The following is a 25,112-nucleotide window of genomic DNA, read 5'->3' as shown; positions in this document are numbered from 1 at the left end:
GGCCATTTTTCTCTGGGAACAAGATGCTCTCAGATATGTGAGGTCATGTCCTTAATGCTCCTCCTCTCGAGGATGAATTGTGAGGGCAATTTATCAGCGTTATGTTTTGGCACAATAATCTGGTTCTAATTGCAGTGTATTGTAATTTGTAGGTCAATGAATAACTTATTATATATATTACATATACCAGTGATTATTGAATATTTATATATATGATGGTATTTTGAATAAAGAATATTTGTGAAAACTTATTTGTTTAATTAGGTACTTCTGTAGAGTGAATCCTAATTGAATATCTTATGTTTAAAATACATAATAATTTGATGAAGCTATCATCATTTTGGTACCTATCTTAATTCATAATTGCATTTTCAATATGCTTGCTGTTATACCAGATTATAAAATATTTTTGAGTGTTACCAACACTTTTTTTTTAACTATATCAAATTGCTCCTTACTCTTACAACTCTTGAGGAGCAAAAGAGACGGCGAGTAGAACCAACTTTTTGTATTCAAATAACGAACGCTATCTCCATCAACCCACTCTCCCAATTAATTTATCTGTGCTATTAAGAAAATATTTTGAAAATGGCGTAGCAGGAGGGAAATATTTAAGTTGTAAAAGTGATTAACAAGATTAGATTAAACTAAACCATTAACAATAATTTGAATGGCGTGAGTGTTTTTATGACATATATTTTTATTACTGAAATGCTGAACAATTAGTTCTGTTATGTGTTGAGGTTATAGGACGGTCTCGCAATGTTAATGCTTGTGAAACTTCTTAGCGTTCCTACCGGTATTAATCGAATACCTATCCCACGAACCTGCTTATTGCAATTAATGTAATTAAATTTTGAAAGAACAGATTCATAAATAAATTGTGTGATACATATTTGGTATTGTGAAATGCAGTAGAATGTATATTTTTACAGCAATATTTTAAGCTATAGGTAGTTGTGAAAATAAGTTTGTGTATTTTTTGCTGCTTGTAGAAATGTCTGTTTTTCCCTTAAATATTTTGCCTGTGTAGAAGTGTGAAAAAGAAAGATAGGTCAAGTTGTAAAAAAGTGTGATACACAGAAAAAAAAAACAATCAAAATCATTTATTAAATATTTCTTCTCATTTTATATTTTCTAAAACCATCACTGACTATGTAGTGAGTGCAGTTGGTCAACAACACTAATTGTAAATAAAGTATAAAATTATCTTATTGAAATTAGGCTAAGTCTTATCTTAATTTAAGGTATTCTTTATCTATGTACTGCTTTTTTGTATGGGAATTTTATGCTATTTTATGGTTTCGTGTTCTCTTGTACACATGCGGACACACACACACACTTTTTCCAACTTGGGTATGTAATTATCTTAGGACATATCTAAGAAAACAAAAAAAAAAAAAAAACCTTCTAGACACTTTTAATTCATTATTTAAAATTGAATTGAAATGTTTCAGGAAGTTTATAGTTTTAACGGCTAGTTAGGTTAGGGTAGCTACATTATAAATACAATAAATTCATGTAAATTTAGGTATATTTAAAATACTCTAAAAAAAGTTATAATGGTTGGTTATGTTAGGTCAGCAACGTTGATTACTACCTATTCCTATTACCTATTCATAACATATTAAATTTGGTTAATTAATTTAGCTGATCCAGTCGACAACCATTTTTTTAAGAGTTATTAATACAAATGAAAATATAAACATGGAAACACATAATATTGATACAATCAATCACCAATACCACAAAATTCAAAGAAAAGGAGAATAATTCACCTTCACAATTACTTACAACTGCTCACATGTGAACGTCCTGATTCATAATATATATTTACCATGTGCATATCATTTCCTATGATGATGCTATTGGAAAACAGTTCTGTCTGTGTTAATTAAATAATACAAATATAGTTTTGCCCTTTTACAAAATGAAAAAAAAAAAAGGTCAAGAAGAAAACAATGCATTTTCTGATCCTTATTTGATTTTTTTTCCTCAGATGCACCCTTCTTCAAGTTTATTATCCCATTCAGGATAATTCAATTTGTTTTTGGTGTAAATAATAAATGGTGTTTTAAATTTTAAACAACATTAAGAGTTCTGAATGCCGTTAAAATTTTTAGTAATCACTAAGTACTTGGTTATTGCCAACGAGTCATAATAAGGTACAATTTTTCTGAGAGAGGGAAATATGAAATTGATATTTTTGAGTTACTAAAGTTGCATGACTATCTTGTAAAGGTTTTTTTTTCAAGTCTGATTGGGTTTAAGAAATTCTTTAATAGTAATAATAAAAATAATTTAAATAGAAAAATATAAATGGACATTGTTCATATTATAAATAATTGAAGAATGTAAAAGTATCTGGGAATAAGGCTATTAATTTCAATGTTAGCAATGCTGCAGGTATATAGGTTAGTGTGATTGCTGCAGATTGCAAAAACACGGTTTAAATACCTACTTTATTTCCCATTGTAATTAATTTCTTAAAATTTTTTTCTCTACTCCAGTGATATTTTATGGAAGAGTTTAGGTAATTACATTTATTTGAGGTATATTTCAATTATTGGTACTTTTTTAAAGCATAGTGCCACACTATTTTTATACTCTATTGACCTTGACAAATATTAAATTTTTTGTAATCCTAAAAAAAAAAAAAAAAAAAAACAGTGTTGTTAGAATTTTGTTAATTTAATAATTATTTTACATACCCATTTGAGATAAGGTTGTACAGCCTAACAAACCTTTATTTTCAGGTCTGGAAATACATTACACAAGAAGACAGTGAAACAGTAAATTATTGTTCTTAATTTATCTAGTAACAATAGCTGCAAAGCACAATGATTGAAAAACGTATTTTTGTGTTCAAAAACCATATCAACTGCTTCTTAGATTAGAAATATTGAGATTTGACAAAATATGAAACTTCTCTACCAATTTAATTTATTTACCAACAAAAGTCAAATTAAAATGAGAGAAAAAAAAATGTTATTAAGGCTACTTTGAAAAGTATTCTTAAATGAGCATGAAATATATATTAAGAATATATGTAATTCAAAACATTTTAAAATGATAACTGCCCAAGTTCTCTGTGATATAGTTTTCTCACAAGTGTTGGTGTGGAAGAGCAATAGAAAATACACTGCTAATTTACACTCCGTCTTAAGGCTCCTTATCACACACAATGTTGATTTTTTCATAATTTTTTTATCATTACTTTTACATAAGTGTTAGTCCTAAAATTTTAACTCGATTCCTTGCAAGGGATGTATCAAGTTAATATTTTAGAACTAGCCCTTAAATAAAAATAATGATGAAAAGAAGCAAAAAAAAAATAAGGTGTGGGATAGAGCCTTAAAACTTGGTATTTGCTGTACATGATGGGTTATTACATTGCCACATTTTTATTTTAGTTTGATTCCAAATCCTATGAATATATCAACTATCACTATGCAAGCATTGCATGTTAACTGTGTTTTGTAATTTTTTGGGCCATATATATTCTACATGTTATATTTTATTTATTAGTAGCCAGGAAAATATTCATAATTAAAAATTTTGTGGTAATGATTTAAGTATGGTCACTCGTAAGTTATTTATCTGTTCTTCACCTTCAAGGGATTTTATGGTCTCTGGTGCAAATTATCCTATCATAAACATAAAATGAATTTAAGGAGCTAATCAATCACTTTTTGTAATGCATCGCAGCACAAATCGTAGGATCGTTGATGGTAATTTTAAAATTTGGCATGGCTTTCAAAGCAAGTTTTGAACACTGACTGTTGGTGAATTTGGTAATAAGTCTCTCTTGGCTTATTCTCTCTCTCTCTCTCTGTATATTTAATATTGAAGTTCCCTATTTTGATTTTGATATGACTGATATTTTATTTGTAATGATACTTCAAGATCTCATCACATGGATGTTGTTCTGATCTGTAATTTAGTCATTGACATGTGCTTCAAGACTGCATTACTGCATGGGATAAATTTCTGAGTAATGAATTCTCCTTGCTCATTAAATGAACACGTAATTGAGTAGTAATGTTTTCCAATGGATGACGTGTATGATCACTGTTAAAAATTTTTTTTTAGGTCTGTCATGGATGTGGTTTTGGTGCCATTTGATAAAGGATTAGTCACTCAGCTATATGACAGGAATGATGTTTGCAGTGTTAAAGGTGGATTCATTAAAGGTAAGTTATTTTAGTATTCTAGCATAGTAGTATATACTATTATAAATAATACAATATATTTTTATTTATTTACATTTGCTACATGCTCACAAACAGTTAGGGAACCATTGTGGTGGGCCCGACATAGCGATACAAAGGACAGTGTAGGCATCGCGAGAAGCTAGTACCACTCTCAGGTAGGCACAACCTACAGGGAAAGTACTGCAACAGGTACTATACCGATGCACAACATTTTGGAGATACAACTTTGAAGATTCACCGATTCCGAACCAATACATGGAAATTCCTCAGTGATGGTAATATGACAGCAGAAACTATCATGCTCCAGTGAGCCATCACCCAGACTGTTAAAGCTTTTTTTTTTTTTTTTTTTCTTCATATATGGAGTTTTAGTGCTTAGCCATCATGCTACAAAATGGATTTGCTAGGTTCTGTTTAAATAAAGAAAGTAGAGAGAGAACTTGGCCAGCAATGAGAATGGCAGGGGCAGAACTTGACTTATTTCTGTTAAAAAAAATTATAATCTGAAAATTAAAAAAAAATAGTTTTGGAAATTTGAAAGTTTGAAACTTTTGCCAGTTAACAACAGTAGCATTATTTTCATCTTCTCTTAAGAACACTATCCTTATATTGGTATTCTCTAAGCACTGTTTTAAAAAAAATATATGTTAAGGTCAGCCTTCTGGCCTCATTGACACACTTAATTTGAATCAAAACAGGCATACGTTAAAAAAAAAAAAGTTTAGCAAAGAAGTAATATATTTTTTTTATTTTGGACTACATTTTTTGATCTAATTGGTTCTTACATTTTCTTAGCTCAATAAAAGCCACAAATGTTCTTAAACACTGGAAGTCAAATAATAAAAGGTACCTAGGTCATTTGTAAAATTCGATTTTTTTTTTGCAAAAATTTCAAAGGTGTCTTTTAGTTAATAAACTATGTTTTATAGTTTTCTTGCTTGTTATTCTCTTCTACGTAGAGAGAAATTCCATCTACCTTTATCAAAAATAATATAAAAGTAATGGTACATTGTTAAAATATGTTTTAATAGATATATACCCTTAAAACATAAACACATTAATGTAATAAATGTATCTGTGAAATTTCTCTTGTGATAAAATATAAAGTTACATGGGTGCGCTAAAAATAATTAGCAAATTTAATTACAACATAAATATTATCATGAGTTACTACCATTTAATTTAATAATATATTTTAAAAATTAAGCCTCTGTGATCAATAAAATTAACTTCTGAATAATATTTAAGTAACATTTGTTTGTTATTTTGTTTTTCACTTCTTATGTAACCTCATTTTTGTTGATTTTTTTTAAAAATATAAGTTTGCCTTTTTATCTTGATAGTTAAGGTCAGTAGTAAGTTCATGCCACTTTCGAGCTAGCCATTAAGTTAAGGACATTAAGAAATGCGATAAGGTCATAATAAAATGTAGTGAATTGCTCCAGAAAGATTTAAAAACAGTAGCATTGTTACTGATCTTATTATTGAGATGTCATCCTAAAAAGTTAGTGATTAGACCCCCCCCGGGAAAGTCAGGAAAATTTAATGAGCTATTTGTTTGGACATCATAATTAAAAATAAGAGAGAGCCTAGAAAAATCATGCTAAATTAATTTTAAAATGTGCCGAGATATTAAGTGAAGGTGGAAGGCTTTGGTGGAGTATATAGGAGTAGGTATCTCAATAAATTGTATGATTCAACTGCAACCCTGGATTGTCTGTTGCTTGTGACATCGTCAGTTTGCACACATCAGAGCTAACATGCTTTGTGCACGCGGCAAACGTTTGGCTTGCTGTTTCCCAACAGAACTGTTAATATCCAGCTGATGCAAAACATTTCTGTTTGTTTACAAACGGTGCCTGCACAGATATACACACATTTGTCAAAATTATTACATTTAAAATAGTAATGGGACGTGATGTTTATCAAAAATATTACTAATAAAGTATTATATTAATATATTTTTCATATTACATTATTTGATTTTATAATATGATTATATAATAATAAGTATTTATTATGTTATATTAATGTTATATGTTATGTTATATTAATGAAATTTTACACAGTATTAATGAAATAATATTTTTATTTAATATTATGTTATTTTATTGTATTATTTAAGTTTATATGATTTTATTATATTTATATATTATATTATTTTATTAATGAATTATTAACACACTATTAATGAAATTTTTTATTTTGAAAATATCAACATACTATTAATAAAATAAAAGTCAGTTGCCACATTTAAAATTAGATACACAAAGTGCTTCGAGGTTTCGTAAACCTGTCATGCCATAACACACATTTTTGACATCTCTGTGTGTGAAAAAAATTGCTAAATTTTGGAGCCGCTGTACGTGTTACTGCACAGCTTGGCACACACTACCTGACTACCTGTGTAAACAGGGCTGTCCACGTTCTGGAACATCAGGGAAACGTCATGGAAGTTGGAATTGATGAGGAGAGAGTCAGGGAATTTACTTGAAATCTGGGAAACGTGTTTGAAATTCCCCCAGTGATAGTAGTTTTGAGGGCCACATGTTCTACTTCAGTCAGCCATCACTGGAGACCCGGAAATTTCGCGGATTCTTCTGGCCTCAGGATAGAATTCAAAGTTGTAGGTGTGCTCGACCCATGTTTACTTTCCCATTGGTTGATTTCTTAGCGAGAACATTTTTATCCTTGTTATTTAGCACTACCTGATTCGCATACTTCTCTCCTAGCTGGGCATCGTTGGCTCACGGTCGTAGACGGGCGTGTCCAAACAACTGCGTGCCAATCATGAACACAGTGCGAAGAGTGTGGAGGTTTGCATTCTAGCTTGCGACTAAATGAATCCGCGAAATTTCCGGGTGTCTAGCCGTCAATTGGACCGTGTGTTGAGGATCGGTGTGTGTGTGTTGTCGCAGGCAGCCAGTGCACGTGGCTCGCGCGGGGCCCGCGCCTGTACCTCGCCTCGACCGCGGACGGCTCCCAGGCGGACCTGTGGACCTTCGCGGACGTGGCGGGGGCGGGGGGCGAGGCGGGGCCCACCACCACGGAGGCGACGTGCGTGGCCGAGCTGGCTCCCGGCGACGGGGGCCCCGCCCGCCAGCTGCTGGTGGGGCTGGACCACAACCACACCACGGGGATGGTGTGCGTGTACGACACGCGCGTGAGCCGCGTGGTTCGCGCAGTGCACGTTCCCGGCCCGGTGAGTGGGGCCCGTGTCTGCCGTTAGCGCTGTCCTCGATCCAGTGTGCTCTGTTGCCAGGTGTACTCCGTAGAGCGCGGAAGCTTGAGACACAACTCTTTAGTAAAATGAAAAAAATTTTTTTAAATTATCGTAAGATTTTTATTTTTTAAAGGAAAAATTTGAAATAAGAATTTTGGAAATACTTTTTTGTATTGGTTTTTTATTTTTAAGAAAACCTTTCTTGGTTTTAACATTTTTTTGCCATCAATTTTTTTTTTTAAATTTAATTTAAAATAACAATTTTGGCTCTGTTCGACCATAGTCCAATTTCATTTTTAGGACAGAAGATTTTCTGTTCATTGTTTTTATTTTTTTATAAATTCTGAGAGTTAATGAGTGCTGATTTTTCGCCGGAGATGGTGCTCCTTCACCTGGAAGCTCATCACTCGGCACTGAAAATCAACTGTTCGGCGGTGTTGAAAACAGTTCATTGTAAAAACGTGTCGATGGATGGAAATGTCGTGCAGAGTGTTGTCGGCACGCGTGCAGGTGACGTCGCTGGTCGTGGTGGACCACGGGCTGGGCAGCCGGGAGTCGCGGCAGGCGCTGCACCAGGTCCTGCGGGAGATGGACGGGATCCTCGCCGTCGGCCTCTCCAAGGGAGAAGTGTTCCTCGTGGACCTCCGGCGGTCGGACTTTGAACGTGAGCCTCTAGGCCGCCCGCGCACTAGGCGACCTGGCCAAGTCGCCGTGACCACAGGGAAACCTTATGTTGTGTGTGAGAATGCATATCTGGCCGTGGTGACCGGCTGGTCGCGTTCATTGTCAAACTGCACGACCTGGTCGCGTGGCCACTTCGTGGACAAGTCGCCTGTATTTTCTAGTGCGCGGGCGGCCTTATTCATTAAGTTCTTATTTAGGATTCAATAGTATTGTGTTAAAGGTGCGGTCTCACACCTCGTGTTGATTCTTTTCAATCTTTCATAATTACTTTTATTTAAGGGCTTTTTCTGTAAATGTAACACAAATACCTCTCTTGCATTTGTTGTTATGTCACAAATATTTACAAGAGGTATTTACTTAGTGTGATATAATTATTGTATAAACTTGTTCAACTGATAACTATCGCAAACACTGAAACATTTGACCGCTTTAGCAGGGAAATGCTACTGTGCAGAAATGTGTTAAGTGAGTTTTACTGTAATCAAAATTTGAAAAATACTTCTGAAGAGTATATCACTAAAATTACAACATTAATTGTATTAAATAAAAAATCTGTTTTATAAAATGGTTTCTTTTTAAAATATTAAGTTGCCAGTCTCATTACAAATTCACCTCATATGTATTTTCGTGTTATTCTTTGTTGCTTTTATTTATTTTTATGTTTTATAAATGTTGTTTTCAAGAGAATTACTTTTGTTTTCTTCATAACATGCCACATATTGTGTTAATTGGTTACTCAACAGAATAATTCAACATAAAATAATTTTTTTAAGACCCTTAATTTTAATTCATGTGTGCCTGGCCCCTCAGGTTAGTTAAAAAAAATATCTGGCCCTTGAAAAGAGTGAATTTGGCCGTCACTGTTTGAGGTTTTTCACGGAATTGTCTTTAACAGTCTTCAATTTTTTTTGCAGATGCCTCACATCACTCACATTTTCGAGATGAGCTTAATTGCTGCTATCTGCTGCCTGTCTCCGCGAGTAACCCTCGCCTCCGCAACGAGGAACGGCTCAGGAGGCAAGAAGGCGACCACCTGTGTGTCTTCATCAACAGTATGTTTGAAAACTGTGTTCGATCTGTTCTAGATGCACAGCTCAGTGATTTTGCTATTTTGAATGTGAACTGATAAGTTATTTTAATACTTCAATAAATTTTCAGTTCACCTTTAAGAAAGTACCAGTCAAAATCTAGATGCACGGTTCAGTGATTTTGCTTTGTTGAATGTGAACTGATAAGTTATTTTAATACTTCAATAAATTTTCAGTTCACCTTTAAGAATGTACCAGTCAAAATCTATATGCACGGTTCAGTGATTTTGCTTTGTTGAATGTGAACTGATAAGTTATTTTAATACTTCAATAAATTTTCAGTTCACCTTTAAGAATGTACCAGTCAAATACATAGTTCCCAACATGTAAGGAAAAAAAAAAATGTGAACAAGTCTTTGAGTACTGCCAGATCGGCGTAACATCTAACTTCAGTAACGAGCAAATTCATGTGTTCTCTCGTTGCATATACACTTACGTTACGAAACTTGGACACAAAATTTAACAGAGAATTCTTTAAAATAATGCTGAAAATAATTATAAATATTGCCTACATAAATTATGTTTTCAACCCAGTTTCTGGATGCGACTCAATGCAGTTTCTGCATCTGCCTATAGAATTCACTGCCGGAGCAGCTACATTGACTATCAAATCATTACATTTGCAGATTTAAATTTTTTACCATATAATGAAACGTCTGATAAAAGTGATAAAGACTTGAGAAAAAAAATCAAAACCCGGCTTTATACATGATTTTGGACAAGGAATATAATAAAATACTGCCCGTCTTGTTTAAATTCATTAAACAGTTAATAATACAAACTTTCCCCATTGCTTTGTGAACTTTAGTTCACACCGTCTGCTACAGATGATAGTACTGTGGTTTCAAATTTCCATTCCATTCACAAAATTACACCTACCAAATGCTGTATATAGAGAGCTTAGATGTTACACGTCAAAAATGTGCAATTTCATGTAAGACGTGAGGTTTTTTGATCTTGGGAATATTCAAGTGCAATAAAAAATATTTGTTTACATTTTAAACTGCCCTAGCAGAAAGATAAGAATGAGGATTGTCACAGAGACTTAACATCAGTTACATAAAAGGTTGTTGTAGGCACCAAACCAATTGAGTTTCAATTAAAGTACTCTTCAATTTTAGTCATGCTTGAAATTGGAATGGAATATTAAGTGAACCTGAGAACTTTAAAAATTCTCCACCGTAGGAATTTTTTTAGTAAGAGATGAAAAATGTTAGAATTAAAATTCTCTGCCGTATCAAAAAAATACGCTTGCCTATGTTTTCCTTCCCCAAATGCTGAGTTTCCACTTTTAGCAGCTAAATAATTATTAGGCCTGTGCAACAATTTTTTTTTTTTTTTTGGTTGAATCAAATACCACATTATTTGCAAATATGAATATCAAATTTGAATAATAAGAATGATGGTTAGAATCCCACTAAATTTTTTTTTTCTTACTTCGTGTAACAACTTCTGGAAAATTAGATATAAAGTGAGAAGATTGGTTAGGTTAAGTCAGCTACAGTAATTATATGAAAAATGTTTGTTAAAATATTTAAATTATGAAATAAAACAGTGTTTTTAATTATGCAGTTAACCTATTTTAACCTAACCTAATTAATAGGGATGGGGCGAATCCTGATTTCCTCGAATCCGAATCCTAACTCGAATCCTCGACTGGAATTGCCGAATCTCGAACCCAAACCCGAATCTTTTAACAGATGATATCCACATATATAATGTAAGTAAGATGTATTCTGCTTGCACTAAAAGTCCTTTGACTTTATCACATGTAGATTGGTACATTTCTGGTATAAGTGTATATAAAGACAACAATTTTTTCTTGAGAAATTTCAGTTTTAGTACAGATTAGCGGTTAGGATTTTTTCTATAAATAAGCTAGAGGTCTGCGAGCCTAAGAATTTTACTTCGAGCCGAGCTCGAGCTTTTGTGGTACAGTTACACTTTTGGGAAATTATTTTTATCTTAAACTTAATATCATGTTTGAATAAAGTATTAAAATGAAGTGGGCTTATTAATTTTGGGTAACTATTTACAGTGTGTGTTTACATTTTGCACTGCTAGAAAAAAAATAACATTTTTTTTTCATTGAATCTTACCTGTTTCCATTGGTTCATTAGTAACTGATATCATCCAACTAACATAACCAAGTATATGTTTGTGTAAATGTAACATATCTTTGGAAAAATTTCACCCTTGTCAATTTTTCTGGAGTCCTTACTGAGCTTCAACAAACTTAGCACCAAAAATCATGTTGTTTGAAAAGTACATTCACATTGTTTCAACATTTCCACTTTTCAGCACAATTCTGAGAGAGATTGTCACAGAGTATTAAATTCTGTTCTTTAATCTATAATTCAGAACAATAATTTGTTCTGCACGTTCAGGAGTTAAATTAGCTCTACGATTGGAGATAGTGTTTCCAGCAAAAGAGAAGCGTCTCTCGTTGGCAACCTGCTTGGCTGGAATGCTTTAGTAAAATTGCTTAACCTCAAAATTAGTGTCATAAATATCTGTAACTGGTCATTAAAGTTTAATCAATTGAAAGTAATAAAAATAAAAACATTTTACTTCATTCAATTTACACTTGCAAAAAAAAACATACACACAATAAACCTACATGGAAATTAAAGTCTTTTTCAATATCCTGAAGTCTGAAATATGTTTACTCATGTCATTAAATGTAGAGCTGTATTGAAGAAGCCGATTTTGCCAATATTTAGTTGAATCGGCATTTCTGCCGACTTTCGATACAGTACGCTCGTTAATTTTCGGCCGATATTACTGAAAAACGAAAGAGACTGCCATAACTTAAAAATCCACGAGTACCATTTTCACTTTTCGTAGTAGTACTGCATTCTTTAAGATCGCATTATTTCTTAGCAACATGTGCCAACCGTACATATCAAAGTTTAACATCCTTTTTTTTTTAACAATGTTCTTTAATTTAATGTCATAAATAAATAATACATTACTATCACGGTAAATATACATCTCGGTTGTTACGGTAACTATAGTGCAAATGTGGTAGCTATCGTGCTTCTGTAGTAATTATGGTATTCTACAAAGAATCTTTTGTTCTTTTTATGGTAATTATCTTAAAATAACTATTGGGTTTGTACTGTAGTTATGGTACATCATCCATATTTCTTCGTATGTTGTTGTTCATTTGTCTTTTCTTCATATTTACGTGTGCCATTATTTGAGACAAGAAGTTTCAGAAAAAATTTTAACGGACATTATATCACACATTTAATGGGGTAAATGACGAGACCTCGGGCAATTCAAACGCTTTATACGTAAAAACCTACCATGCCGGACCTCGTAAGCGAGTTTTACTGTATTTTTTTCCCGTAAATAGAAAAAACCGAATCCTTTGACGAATCCTATATCAGACCCGCCGAACCTTCGAATCCCTAGGATTCGGCGGATTCGGCAGATATTGGATTCGGTCGCCCCATCCCTACTAATTAACTAACCAACTTTCATTTCTATTCCTATTGCCCTATTGGCATTTTTTTCCAGAACTTGCTACTTTACATGTTGATCCAGAAAATTTTTATGAACAACAAAATACCATGAAGTCCAATGCAATCTATTTCACAAAAAAAGTGAAATTTTTTTAAAAATGTTGTAGACCCAAGTAAAATGAGCTTATATACATGCACACGCACACACGTGTAGACACACATCGCACACAGTATTTTACGCAGTTAAGTAAATTGGTTTTTTGGTTCAGCAATATTATAAACACAATTTCTGATTATTTCATCTCGAAACTTAAACCATTATTTAGGTTTTTTTAAATATATATTTTTGAGTCGTGTCTATTTTGTCATAGATAAATATAGCAAGGAAGCTGCTACTGTGTCACATCGTGTTAGATAGATTATAACTATTGATGTATACGCAGTTGAAACTATGATGTTTATTTTTTTTTAATGGCCACCAGAATGGAGTGTTTGTGTTTTGTGGTGTTGTAGTCCTTGGTTGTTAACATTTATTTATTTTATTTTCCCACTCTTGTGCGTATGACCATGATAGTGGGATGAATTTAATACAAATAATATTTTGTTTTGAAGTTTAATTTGACAAATATTTTTTTAAGTGTTCTTGCAATTTTTCCATTACTGTTTAGCTAGACAGTTATAAAGAAAACTTTAAATACTTGGTGCATATTTAAAATGTTGCTTAATGTTAATGTTTTAGATTATGAAATCCCATTAAAACATCAAAAGAGGACAATGAACGTTGTTATACGACAAACATATGTTGAATATTCATAAGCAAACAAATATTCATTATTTCGAATTGTTAGTATTTGAGGGCTCGAATCGAACACGAATAGTTTATTATTCGTATTCAAAATTTCAAATATTCGCATATGTGTGATAATTGTAATTATGTAAGCGTGCCAGCAGAAATAATTATGTAATGGTTAATAAGGAAAAAAATGAGACAAAATCCTGTGGATTTGATTTATAATTATAACAGGTTTGGCTCTTAATTTTGATAAGTTGGTTTTGACACTTAACTTCACCTTTCTCTTTCACCTCTGTATACACACGTGCACATATTTAAGCTGCATGTAGTGTTGAGCAGGCGACTTGTGACTGCTTTGCTAGGCATGTACCTGAGGGAAACTGGCATGCTGGTGGACAAGACAGCGCAGACAGGCTGCGAGCTGATTGGCCACGACGTGTCTGTGTCGTGTATGCAGTTCGTCCCACTCATCGTCGGGCTTGTCGTGGGCTATGATGAGGGTTTCTTTCAGCTCTGGAACATCAGGACTTTGAAACTGGAGTGAGTATTGTTCACCTCGGTTCAGTTTAACTTGTTGGAATTACAGTTTTTCATGTTTACCTGAACATTTGGTGACCTTGAATATGACACTTTTTTTTTTCACTTTGGACTGGATAAAAAATTATTTTTCAGCTAATTCACATAATAAAACTTAATCAAGTGAAATACTTAATTCATGTCTTGCCAATAGTTATGAATCAGTCGTAATACCGGATACGAATTTTTCTTCACAGTTATGTTTTTTACAAATTGCTCTTCAGAAATCATCATTAAATAATAGTTTTGGCAAATATTTTAAACTTTGTATGTGCTGAGAACAGTGCACGCTTGTAACTTCAATGAATTCTTTTAGAAGTAGTGACCCATTTTCTTTGCACATGATTGTTATTTTTTGTGACTTTTCAGCTCCTCGCACATTGGAGACCAGTTTTGTGTGTGCTGATTGCTTCTAGTTGTGCAATTACTAGTACTTTTCTGATTTTTTTATCAAGACTTTAAGTATATTTTGGTGTTTAATAACACAGGCCTGCATTTTTCAAATTTTTGAAAATTGTCTCACATTTGGTGGCTGAACTTTATATTTTTAAGTGTGCTGAATCCAAATATGACCATGGTTTTTTTCCATCACGTAAGGTTTTCCTACAAAATGCAAATAAAAATTAGGAGAAATAATACAATTTTATAAATGATCAAGAAACTTCACTTTATTTTTATTTATCATAAAATTTAGTGTTCATAAATCACTTAGAGCGCTTTTAACACCATTTACTGTATGATATGACCAATTTGTATGTTTATTCGTCTTCATTATGCCTCATTCTCTTCTTTTTGAAGCTCCTTTTATGGCTTTCTCGTTTGTAGACTTTGTCCGGTAAGTCCCTCTTCAGCATCCAACAGTAGTCAGCAATCATAGTAATGTTCCATCGACCTTGATACCTCCTTTCCATTTCTTTCACGTCTTGGTGAAATCTTTCACCCTGTTCCTCACTCACAGCTCCTAGGTTTTGTGGGAAGAAGTCAAGATGGGAATTCAGGAAGTGAAGTTTTAAACTCATCGAACAACCCAGATTTTTCAGTTTAGTCAGCATATTCTCTACAATGAACATGTAGTTAGGGTCCTTATAATTTCCTAGAAACTTGGTTATTACCTCTTTCAAAGAAAGCCAAGCCTCTTTTTCTGTTATATTCATTTTCGTCTCAAACACATCATCTTTCATCAACTTACGAATATCAGGGCCGACAAAAATGCCCTCTTTCAATTTCGCCTCAGACAATCCTGGAAACTTTTCTCCCAAGTATTTGAAACACGGGCCATCTTTTGGCAATGCTTTGACGAATTGCTTCATAATACCCAATTTAATGTGGAGTGGGGGCAGATTTTTAACTCCTGGTACTAATGCTTCTCTTCTTGGCCACTCCTTTCTAATCCAATGTGAACTTTTGTCTCTACTGTCCCATTCACATATAAAGCATGGGAATTTTGTGTACCCTCCCTGCTGTCCCAGTAACATCGAGATCACTTTTAAATCTCCACAAATCGTCCACATATGTTCATTATAATTAATCTTTGACAATATCATTACTAAATTTTCATAACGCTCTTTCAAGTAAACAGAGTGGGCTACTGGTACTGATGCATACTTATTACCATTGTGCAGAAGTACGCCTTTAAAACTTCTCTTTGACGAGTCAAGGAAATGATGCCATTCATTGCTATTATACTCAATATTAAACATACCCATTAACGCTGTTATATTATGGCAGTAAACCAGTTCCTCATGCTGAGTGAAGAATGGAGTGAAATGTTTTTCACGGTTTCTGTACCAGTAGAAAGAAGTACCTGGAGCTAATAAATTTTTTTCTTTCAGTCGAGAAGATAGCAACTCAGCAGATTCTTTAGATAAACTTAAATCCCTGATCAAATCGTTCAATTCACATTGGGAAAACAGTTGAGGTTCACTTTGAGGTATATAGAATTCTTCATCACCTGAAACAGTGATTTCTTCTTCAGATTTTTCTGGTAGTGATATATCATCTAATGACTTTGGAGCAACGGGTACTGGAATATCTGGACCATGGGGAACAGGACGCATAGCACTCTGAATATTTGGATAAAAAATCTGTTTCTTATTAATCAAATTGTAACCTTGAATATCGCAAGAACAAAAATAGCAATCATCTGAATGATTACGAGGCTCTCTCCAGATCATGGGGATTCCAAATCGAAAAGATTTTTTCTTACCTTGGGTCCACTGACGAAGTTCTTCTACACAAATAGAACACACTTTATGTGGTGCCCACGATTTGTCTTGGTCCCCTAGCTTCATACCAAAATAGGCAAAATACGCTGTTTTCACAAAATCAGTAATATTTCTCTGTTGTTTTTTCACAATAAAACTTCCACAAATATAACAAAACTTATCAGGAGAAACACGACATCCTCTGGAGGTCATTTTATAAATAAATAAATAAGTCAGTGGTCAAAAAAACAAAAAACACACACAAACAAAACCAAGAGCAAATTAGATTTTATACGACTGTAAGACCACGTTAACTGTGTCAACACCAAGGGAACCTTCTTCTTCTACCTTGATAGTTATGGCCTTGGGGGGTACCCGTTCAGCCAGAAATGAGGGTGTCCTTATACGAAGCTTTTTTTTCTTTTATCATATCTTATCAATAAAATCTCTGTACAATTCGTTCATATTCGAATCATTATCATGCCCTAATCAATCAATTTGTAGCTTGTAAATAACACCCATGCCTTACCCGGGACTCGAACCCAGAACCCCTCGCACCGTAAGCCGGTGTGCATCCGACTACGCTACGGAGGTCGGCACACCAAGGGAAGAATGATAGAAGGAAAGTAAGAAGTGCTATGAACGAGAAGGACAGAACATGAAAAATCCTGTTAGAACCTGATTGAACATGTTCTTGGCTGTCTGGCGGCCAAGAACCTCTTCACCCTGGCTGCTCTCATTCCTCTACCGAAAGTCATCTTTATCACCTGCTCTTGAACTTTAATGCTTTTATACCAGAAATCTTTAAAACAATTAAAACTAATTAGACCCCGCAATTATAATTATAAATATACAAAATCAGAAAACATTAGTGTATGCATTTACTCCTGAGGGGAAAATTGTAATATAACAATTGTACGGTAAGTATATTTTGTAAAAAAACTGTACGTGATGGACTTTTTAAAATATTTTTCCTGAATTGAGCACACTAAAATACTTAAGAATCACCCTTTAAATTCCAAACAATTTTTTCATCGCAGGCCTGTGTAATTAATCTTGCAAATTTTCTAGTAATGAAAAGAAAGTTAAGTTAATGTTTTAGGATCATGTTCGATAGTGGTTTTGATATTGTTTTTACAGACAACTTTAACTTATTACTAATTTTTTTTTTGAAACTTGGCATTTATGTAATTAAATTTTCTGCGTTTTGGTATTTGTCTTGTCAGAATATAAGGTCATTAGAGTATACATGGACAGTAACAAAAAAAAAAAAGAATTCAAATCAGGGATATTAGGAGAGGAATTGGCTATCTATGGCCTATAGATTGGCTATATTATGACCTATAGATTAGCTACCTATGGCCTATATTGTTTTGTGTGTGATCTCTATGATGGTCAAGCTGGTGTTGCCGTGCACTCGCCAGGTTCTCGAGCTACGTGCGGAACAAGATGCTGGGCCGGCTGTCCCACGTCGTCTTCCAGGAGCCGAATGACGACCCGCACCCAGTGTGCTACCTGTGGACCGCTCACGAGGGCACGCGCCAGCACGCTGCCGTGCTCTACTCTCTGGTGTACGGCCAGTGGGACCACAATAGCTGCCACGAGTACCTGTACAAGGTGCGTTAATGTTGGTAAATATATGTGGACTGTGTCGAGAAGTTATTTAACAGAGGATTCCAACATAAATTACACGATAGCATCAGCCCGCACCGTTGCGACCTGCCGCCATCATGCCGATCGAAACGAAGACTGTCTTCTGTTTCTCACTGCAGGGATGCTACTCATACGGTTTATGGACGGACGCCAACACTTGCAGTGTTCCAACATGGTGCCAACTGTAGAAAGTTGGGGCGCGGGTGATTTAAACTGTGTCTATCACTTGGCCCGGTACAGGTGCCACAGAGTCAACTCACAACACAGTTCTATATACAAGAGTTCACACTAAGTACCAAACAAGGTGCGTTACATCTGCACAACCCTACTCCTACCAGACGTTACATTGCAGCAGGTCCGTTGGGTCACTTAACGTCTCCAAAATTACAGACGCTGTTATGAATGTTGCATGATTCAATGTTTGTCACAAAAGGTAGCCTAGCGTGGAATTGAAATTGTTTTCTGTTTATTTTAAAATATTTGTTGGTGTCAAATTTTATGTGACTTAGGTAGTGTAATGGTACAGTAAAACACCGTTTTAACGAACTTCATTAGAGCGAACAATTCATTACTACGAACTATGCCTTTGGTCCCGTCAGACGTCCATATAACATAACGTAAAAAAATTTCACTAGTACAAATTATCTCGCTCAAATTTTTAAAATATTCTATAAATATTCATTTGAACCAACACTTTTCTACCCGGCACGGTAAACGACAAATGGATAAAATCGTCGCCATTCTCCCATAAACTGCCATATTATTTATTTTGATACGGGCCATAGATGGACTAGTGTTGAAATTAATGCACAAAACTGGTGTAGCGAGCTAGCGACTAAAGCTCTGCATTGTGGTGTTCGCTGACGTTACTCTTTGTTCTATGCTCGCACGTGTTTAACCGATGCGAAGTTCTACATCATAAAGTATTGCTACACACACATCTCTGTTCGTTTCCTTGTTTATTGTTTGAGAAACGGAGAAGCCTACAACTCACCTAGTTTCGGTTCCTGCAAGAATTTCCTAAGATTTCCGAAGTTTTGCGGTTTGGTATTAACGCCACTTCAGCCGCTAAATCAGAAGTTTCCAATGAAAACAAGCATGTTGTGACTAACCTAACCTAACCCTTTGATTTTTTTAATTTCAATTTTTGAGAGAAATCCGAAGTTGCATGAACGGGGTAGGGAACCGAAACTACGTGAGTTGTAGGCTTCCCGGCTATACTACGAGTATAAATTATTTTTACATGTGTCGTGTCCATTTGTTTTTATATTTTAAAAAACTGTATTTCTGAACATGTCTTCTAGGAAACGAAGGACGATTGATGTGAAACTTGAAATGTTAAAAGCAGTAGATAAAGGAAATAAAGACTGATGTGGCTAAAAAGTTTGGTATCTCCAAATCAACATTATTCACAATTCTCACCCAGCGATCCAGTTTGAAAGACAAAATGTAAAAATTTTTTTCCTAACTTTTAAATTTTATATTTTTGATTTATTAAAGCATATTTGCAACCCGCTTGTCTTGATTCCAAAGGTAGGGTTACTGTTTTGGCAAACAACTTACCTACGTAGTATTTCTGTTTCGTACTGAAACTGTTACCAGATAACATGAAAGTCAAAAACGATAGCCGGACGTCCGATGACGCCGGTACCAGACGAACCACTGAGTCTTTCCTGATGGCCACCAGGATCGCTTGAGTTAATGGCAGCGAAATGGCGCCATATTTGAATTTTGAAGCGTCCAACACTTGAATTAGTTAACATAAATCTAGGGTAAGCACTATTTACAAATCCAACATACCGCCCACCAAAATGCATATTTTAAACATTTATTGGGCGGGCAACGGGCACAGCTTCACCACAGGCCGTAGAAAGGTGCCTTGTTGGGTCTTCACCTCAGCCACTCTCACGACACCATCTGAGCCAGGAAAAGTCTTCACAATACGGCCTAACTTCCAGCACAATGGTGGTAGATTCGGATCTTTGATGAGAACCAAGGTGCCAACACTGAGGATGTCTTGGTCAGTTAGGCTCTTGGGTCGTTGCTGCAGCTGTTGTAGATAATCCTGGTGCCAGCGCTTCCAGAATGACTGATGCACTTGCTGGATGAGTTGCCATCGAGACAAACGATTTAGCTTGAGGTGGGACAAATCTGGTTCGGGCACTAGTGCAGGAGGCCCCAAGACTAAAAAATGACTGGGTGTCAGAGCAGCCATGTCGTTTGGATTATTTGAGAGAGCACACAGAGGCCGTGAGTTGAGAATGGCCTCCACTTGTGTCATGAGAGTGTATAATTCCTCATAAGTGAGTACCTGAGCACCTACACTCTTTATGAGGAGAGACTTCACAGACTTTACACCTGCCTCCCACAGGCCTCCAAAATGTGGTGCTGATGGGGGATTGAAATGCCAGGTAACTTGGTGTTCAACCAGCGACTGAGCAAAGGAGTCATGTGTATCCTTGCTTGACATGAAGGCTCTTAGTCCAGTCAACAAGCGACTGGCACCGACAAAGTTAGTCCCGCAATCGCTGTGAAGGTCAGAGCATCGCCCCCGACGAGACAAGAAACGGCGAAAGGCAGCTATGAAAGCATCTGTCGTCAGATCAGAGGCCAGCTCCAAGTGGATTGCCTTGGTGGCAAAGCATACAAACAGGCACAAGTAGGCATCCTGGATGCGGGCCTTCCGCAGTCGGGACATGGTGATTTTAAAGGGTCCAGCATAGTCGACTCCTGTCTTGAGAAATGGCTTGGCTTGTGTGACACGATCGACTGGAAGATTACCCATGGGTGGGTTTCGAGGCACAGGGCGAACTCGAAAGCATAAAGTACACTTCTTCAGCCGTTGACGAATGAGGCCCCGAGCACCTACAATCCAGAAGTCACGTTGCACAGCAGACTGTAGTATGGTGGGACCACAGTGCATCAGATGGATGTGAAGGTGGTCAATTACAAGGTCTGTCAATCTGTGGTGTTTGGGCAGTAGAATTGGATGTCGTTGGTTGTAAGCCAAGTCTGATAGTTCCAAACGTCCGCCCACCCTGAGAATGCCAGCAGGATCCAAGAAGGGAGACAGCTTGAAGAGTGGACCTCGATATGGTTGGTTAGCTTGCAGAGCTTTGATATCAGATGCGAATGCTGAAGCCTGGGCTAAACGAACCCATACCATCATGGCATCTTTAAGCTCATTAGCATCTGGTGGACTACGGGGGGGAAGTTTCTTGAAGCGCAAACGTTGCACAAAGCGGAGACAATAGGCCGTAATGCGTTTGACCTTGCTTAAAGATGAGAACCTTTCCAGCAGCGTAGTGTCTGCCAGAGGGTTGACACTATGCAAGGTAAAGATCCGTTGTTCCATCACTGTTTCGTCCATGCTGTCCATCAAGCCGGTGAGTTGTGGCCATTCCTCTGGTGGCTTATACAGCCATGATGGACCGGTCCACCACAGCGAGTGGTCAGCTATCTCACTTGGAAACAAGCCCCTAGAGGCACAATCAGCCGGGTTGCTGTCTGACAACACATGATTCCAGTGCTTTGCTGGGACAAGGTCATGGATTTGGCCGACACGATTTGCAACAAAAGTTTTCCATTTATGAGGTGATCCACGGATCCAGTGGAGGACAACTGTAGAGTCTGTCCAGGCAAATATTTGGTCTAGGTTCACATGAGGTCCATAATTTTGCAAGATTCTATGCATTGTGCGAGCAAGCAGCAAAGCACCACAGAGTTCCAGGCGAGGCAATGACACTCTTTTAATTGGGGCTACCTTTGACCTTCCAACCAGAAGGTATACAGATACTGAGCCATCAGGTGAAGTGGCTCTGAGATAAACAACTGCCGCATAACCTTGCTCCGAACTATCAGAGAATCCATGGATCTCTAGTAAGAGTTCTCTTTGGGTCACTGGGACAAATCTTGAAATAGTGATGCTAGCCAGACTAGGAAGCTCTCGCTGGAACCGCTGCCACGTTGCAAGGATGTCGGCAGGAGGAGGGTCATCCCAATCTATGCATCGAATCCACAAGTGCTGAATGAGGCATTTTGCAAGCAGGACCACAGGTGACAGCCAACCTAGAGGGTCAAATATTCGCGCCAAGTCGGACAGTATGCTCCGCTTCGTAGCTGTCGAGGAAGTAGGTTGAACATTGTAAGCGAATGCATCCACTTCAGATTGCCACTGCAGACCCAATATTTTGACGGTGGGAAGTCCACAAGTGTTGTCCAAGGGGAGAGCCTTGCTGCCCTGCACCAAGTCTTCGGAAAGCCAAGAGAGCAGAGATAAATCATTACTGGCAAATTTTCGCAACTGAAAACCACCAGCCTTGAGGAGGTCAATTAACTCTCTTTGCAATGAGATAGCATCACGTGCATTGGGTGCTCCAGTTACAACATCATCAACATACGTGTCTTTTAGGAGGACTGATGATGCCAGAGGGAATCTATCTTTCTCATCTGCAGCCAGTTGATGGAGTGTGCGGATAGCAAGGTAGGGTGCAGATGACACGCCATAGGTAACAGTGTTGAGCCTGTACTCACAAACTGGACCATCATCAGATGGTCGCCACAGAATTCGTTGACAGTCGCGGAATTCCTCTTGAACTAGAATCTGACGGTACATCTGTCGTATGTCAGCAGTAAATGCAACTGCATGATCTCGAAATGAGAGAAGAATGTCAGCTATGTCTCTCTGCAGTTTGGGTCCCGTAAGTAATTGATCATTCAGAGAAGTTCCTTTGCTGTCCTTGGCCGATGCATCAAAGACCACACGTAACTTTGTTGTACTACTGTCTGGTTTCAAAACTCCGTGATGCGGAATATAAAACGACGGTGTAGTCAACTGGGGTTCTTGAACCATTGACATATGACCCTGGTCAATGTAATCTGACATAAATTCTACATAGGATGCCTTAAAATGAGGGTTTTTGTTCATCTTGCGTTCAAGGTAGTGAAAACGTTTTAGTGCTTGAACACGTGATTCCTCAAAATGAGGTGAAGGCTCCTTGAAAGGTAAGGCCACACTATATCTACCATTCTCATCTCTTCTGCAAGTCTCGAGAAAGATCTGTTCACATCGAATGTCCTCAGAGGAAGGCTTTGGGGGTACAATAACCTCTTCCACCTCCCAAAACTGCCGAACTGTGTCGTCAAGTGTTGGTGTAATAGAATGAAGTGATACACAACTGAGCGATACTGCAGATGTGGGTACTCTCCCCATCACTACCCATCCAAAGACAGTGTCAATCGCTACAGGGACCTGGGTACTGAGACTTAGTGTGCGTCCGCTCAGCACATAGGGAAACAGATCTGCCCCAATTAGCACATCAATAGGCCCAGGCTGTGCATAGTGAGGGTCAGCTAGTTGCAAATGGGAAAGATGATCCCATGAATGAGGGTTCAGTTGTGTTGTAGGCAGTGAGCCAGTGATCTTAGGCAAAATGAAGGCAGTGAGTGACAATCGCGGACCCTCCTGACCAACTGGTTTCACTAAACAGTCAACTACTCCCCTAGCGACATGCACTGGTACCTGGGAAACACCGTAGACTGGCAGAGCTGCCTTTCGACGTATTAAGCCTAGCCTCTTCACACAACCTTCTGTCATGAAGCTGGATTGGCTGGCAGAGTCCAAGAGTGCTCGAACTGTGTGAGTCCTGCCATAGCTGACTGGAATTTCTATGAGTGCAGTGGACAGCAAAATCGTAGATGGACTATCTTGATTATGCAGTTCGGATGCAGCCAAATATTGTCCAGGAGATGAAGCACACAACGCATTCACACCATCATGGTCTGGTGACTGTGGTCGCATGTCACTAAAATGAAGTAGTGTGTGATGTCGAGAGTCACAAGACCGACAATGAGAAGACGAAAGGCATGCACTTGCATGATGAGACGTTCGCAAGCAGTTCAAACAGAGGTTTCCTGACCTCACCATCTGATACCTTTCCTTTGGGGATGACTCAAGGAACTTGGGGCACTGGTAGATTTCGTGAGGTCCACTGCATATGACACACTTCACTGACTTGGAAACAGTGTTTCCTGCGAATGACTGATGTTGCACATATCTAGAAGCTGGCTTAGAATAAGTAGACGACTTGCTCTTAAAGGTTTTCCCAGACGTCACTAGCTGTGACTCAGCTGCACGGCGATAACCCTCTAAAAATAACAAAAACTCGGTAAGCTTGGGTAACTCTGCTCCCTTGTCATTAATAAACAGCTCCCACTGGTTACGCAAAACCTTATCCAGCTTAGCTTCAATGATATGCAGCAACAGCGGGTCCCATTTTTCAACATTGACATCCAGCACTCGTAATGCCGCAATGTGCTCTGCCAGAAGAGACATCATCTTATTCACTGATGCTGGGGCCTCTAATGACACAGATGGTATTTGCATAATTGCTTCAATGTGCAATGAAACAATCAAGCGCTTGTTACTGTACCTCTTAGACAGTAGTTCCCAAGCAATACTATAGTTCGAATCAGTCAAGGGTAATGCCTGAATTACTGCCAACGCGTCACCAGACAAAGATGACTTTAGGTAAGATAGTCTCTCTACATTGGTGAGACTTCTGTTGTCTACAACTAGAGCTTCAAACAGATTTGAGAAGCTGAGCCATTCTGTTGGATTACCCTGAAAGTGGGGTAAATCAATAGCTGGCAGACGGGGTGACGACCCAGCTGCACATTGATTACGTGTTTCCTTTTTCCGGTTCTTAGAATCCTGCACTAATGTGTCCCAGATTGCATTAACTTCATAATAAAGATCGTCAAAGTGATTTAGCCTACTTGTATGCCTTGTGTCATCAAAATCAACTTGCTCCTTGCATGCCAATTCATAAGCCAAATGGTCATCTTCAAACCCATTACGAAGCTGAGATAAGTCCCGACAGGTTGCAAAGAATAATGACTGCTTGGAAGTGTTTGTAGTAACCCTTTTGGCCAGATCCGCGGCACGCTGTAATCGGTTTTCGGCACGCTCCAGACGTCGCTCCAGAGCTGAAACACTGTCAGTCATGGTTGTGTTTATTCTACTTAAGTACACTCAGTCAAAAATGGAAGCACCAACTAAAAATTTAAATGTAAACGATTTTTCAGCAAAAAATCGATTCTGAACCGAGTGGTGTTTATAAAATCGATTTATAACTAAAATCGATTCTAAACCGAGTAGTGTTTAAATAATCGATTTTCAATGTCCTGCGAATCGATTTTGTATCGA

The 25,112-nt window shown here is 37.1% G+C and overlaps 1 protein-coding gene across 3 annotated transcripts in view; it reads left to right on the top strand.

Moving 5' to 3' along the window:
* Positions 1-574: 574 nt before the first annotated feature.
* Positions 575-25,112, top strand: part of LOC134531990 (uncharacterized) — a 99,354-nt gene continuing 74,816 nt past the window's right edge. For all 3 annotated transcript variants that reach the window (XM_063368097.1, XM_063368098.1, XM_063368096.1), the window contains exons 1-7: positions 575-675; positions 4,093-4,193; positions 7,133-7,416; positions 7,948-8,101; positions 9,036-9,173; positions 13,835-14,012; positions 17,677-17,869. In XM_063368097.1, the coding sequence (XP_063224167.1) occupies positions 671-675; positions 4,093-4,193; positions 7,133-7,416; positions 7,948-8,101; positions 9,036-9,173; positions 13,835-14,012; positions 17,677-17,869 (1,053 nt within the window). In that variant the 5' untranslated portion in view covers positions 575-670. The remainder of the gene's footprint in view (positions 676-4,092; positions 4,194-7,132; positions 7,417-7,947; positions 8,102-9,035; positions 9,174-13,834; positions 14,013-17,676; positions 17,870-25,112) is intronic.

Source organism: Bacillus rossius, chromosome 5, assembly GCF_032445375.1.
Source record: "Bacillus rossius redtenbacheri isolate Brsri chromosome 5, Brsri_v3, whole genome shotgun sequence".
Classification (NCBI taxonomy): Eukaryota; Metazoa; Arthropoda; class Insecta; order Phasmatodea; family Bacillidae; genus Bacillus; species Bacillus rossius.
The sequence above is the reverse complement of the archived record's forward strand: the minus strand, read 5'-3'. Positions and strand labels throughout refer to the sequence as shown.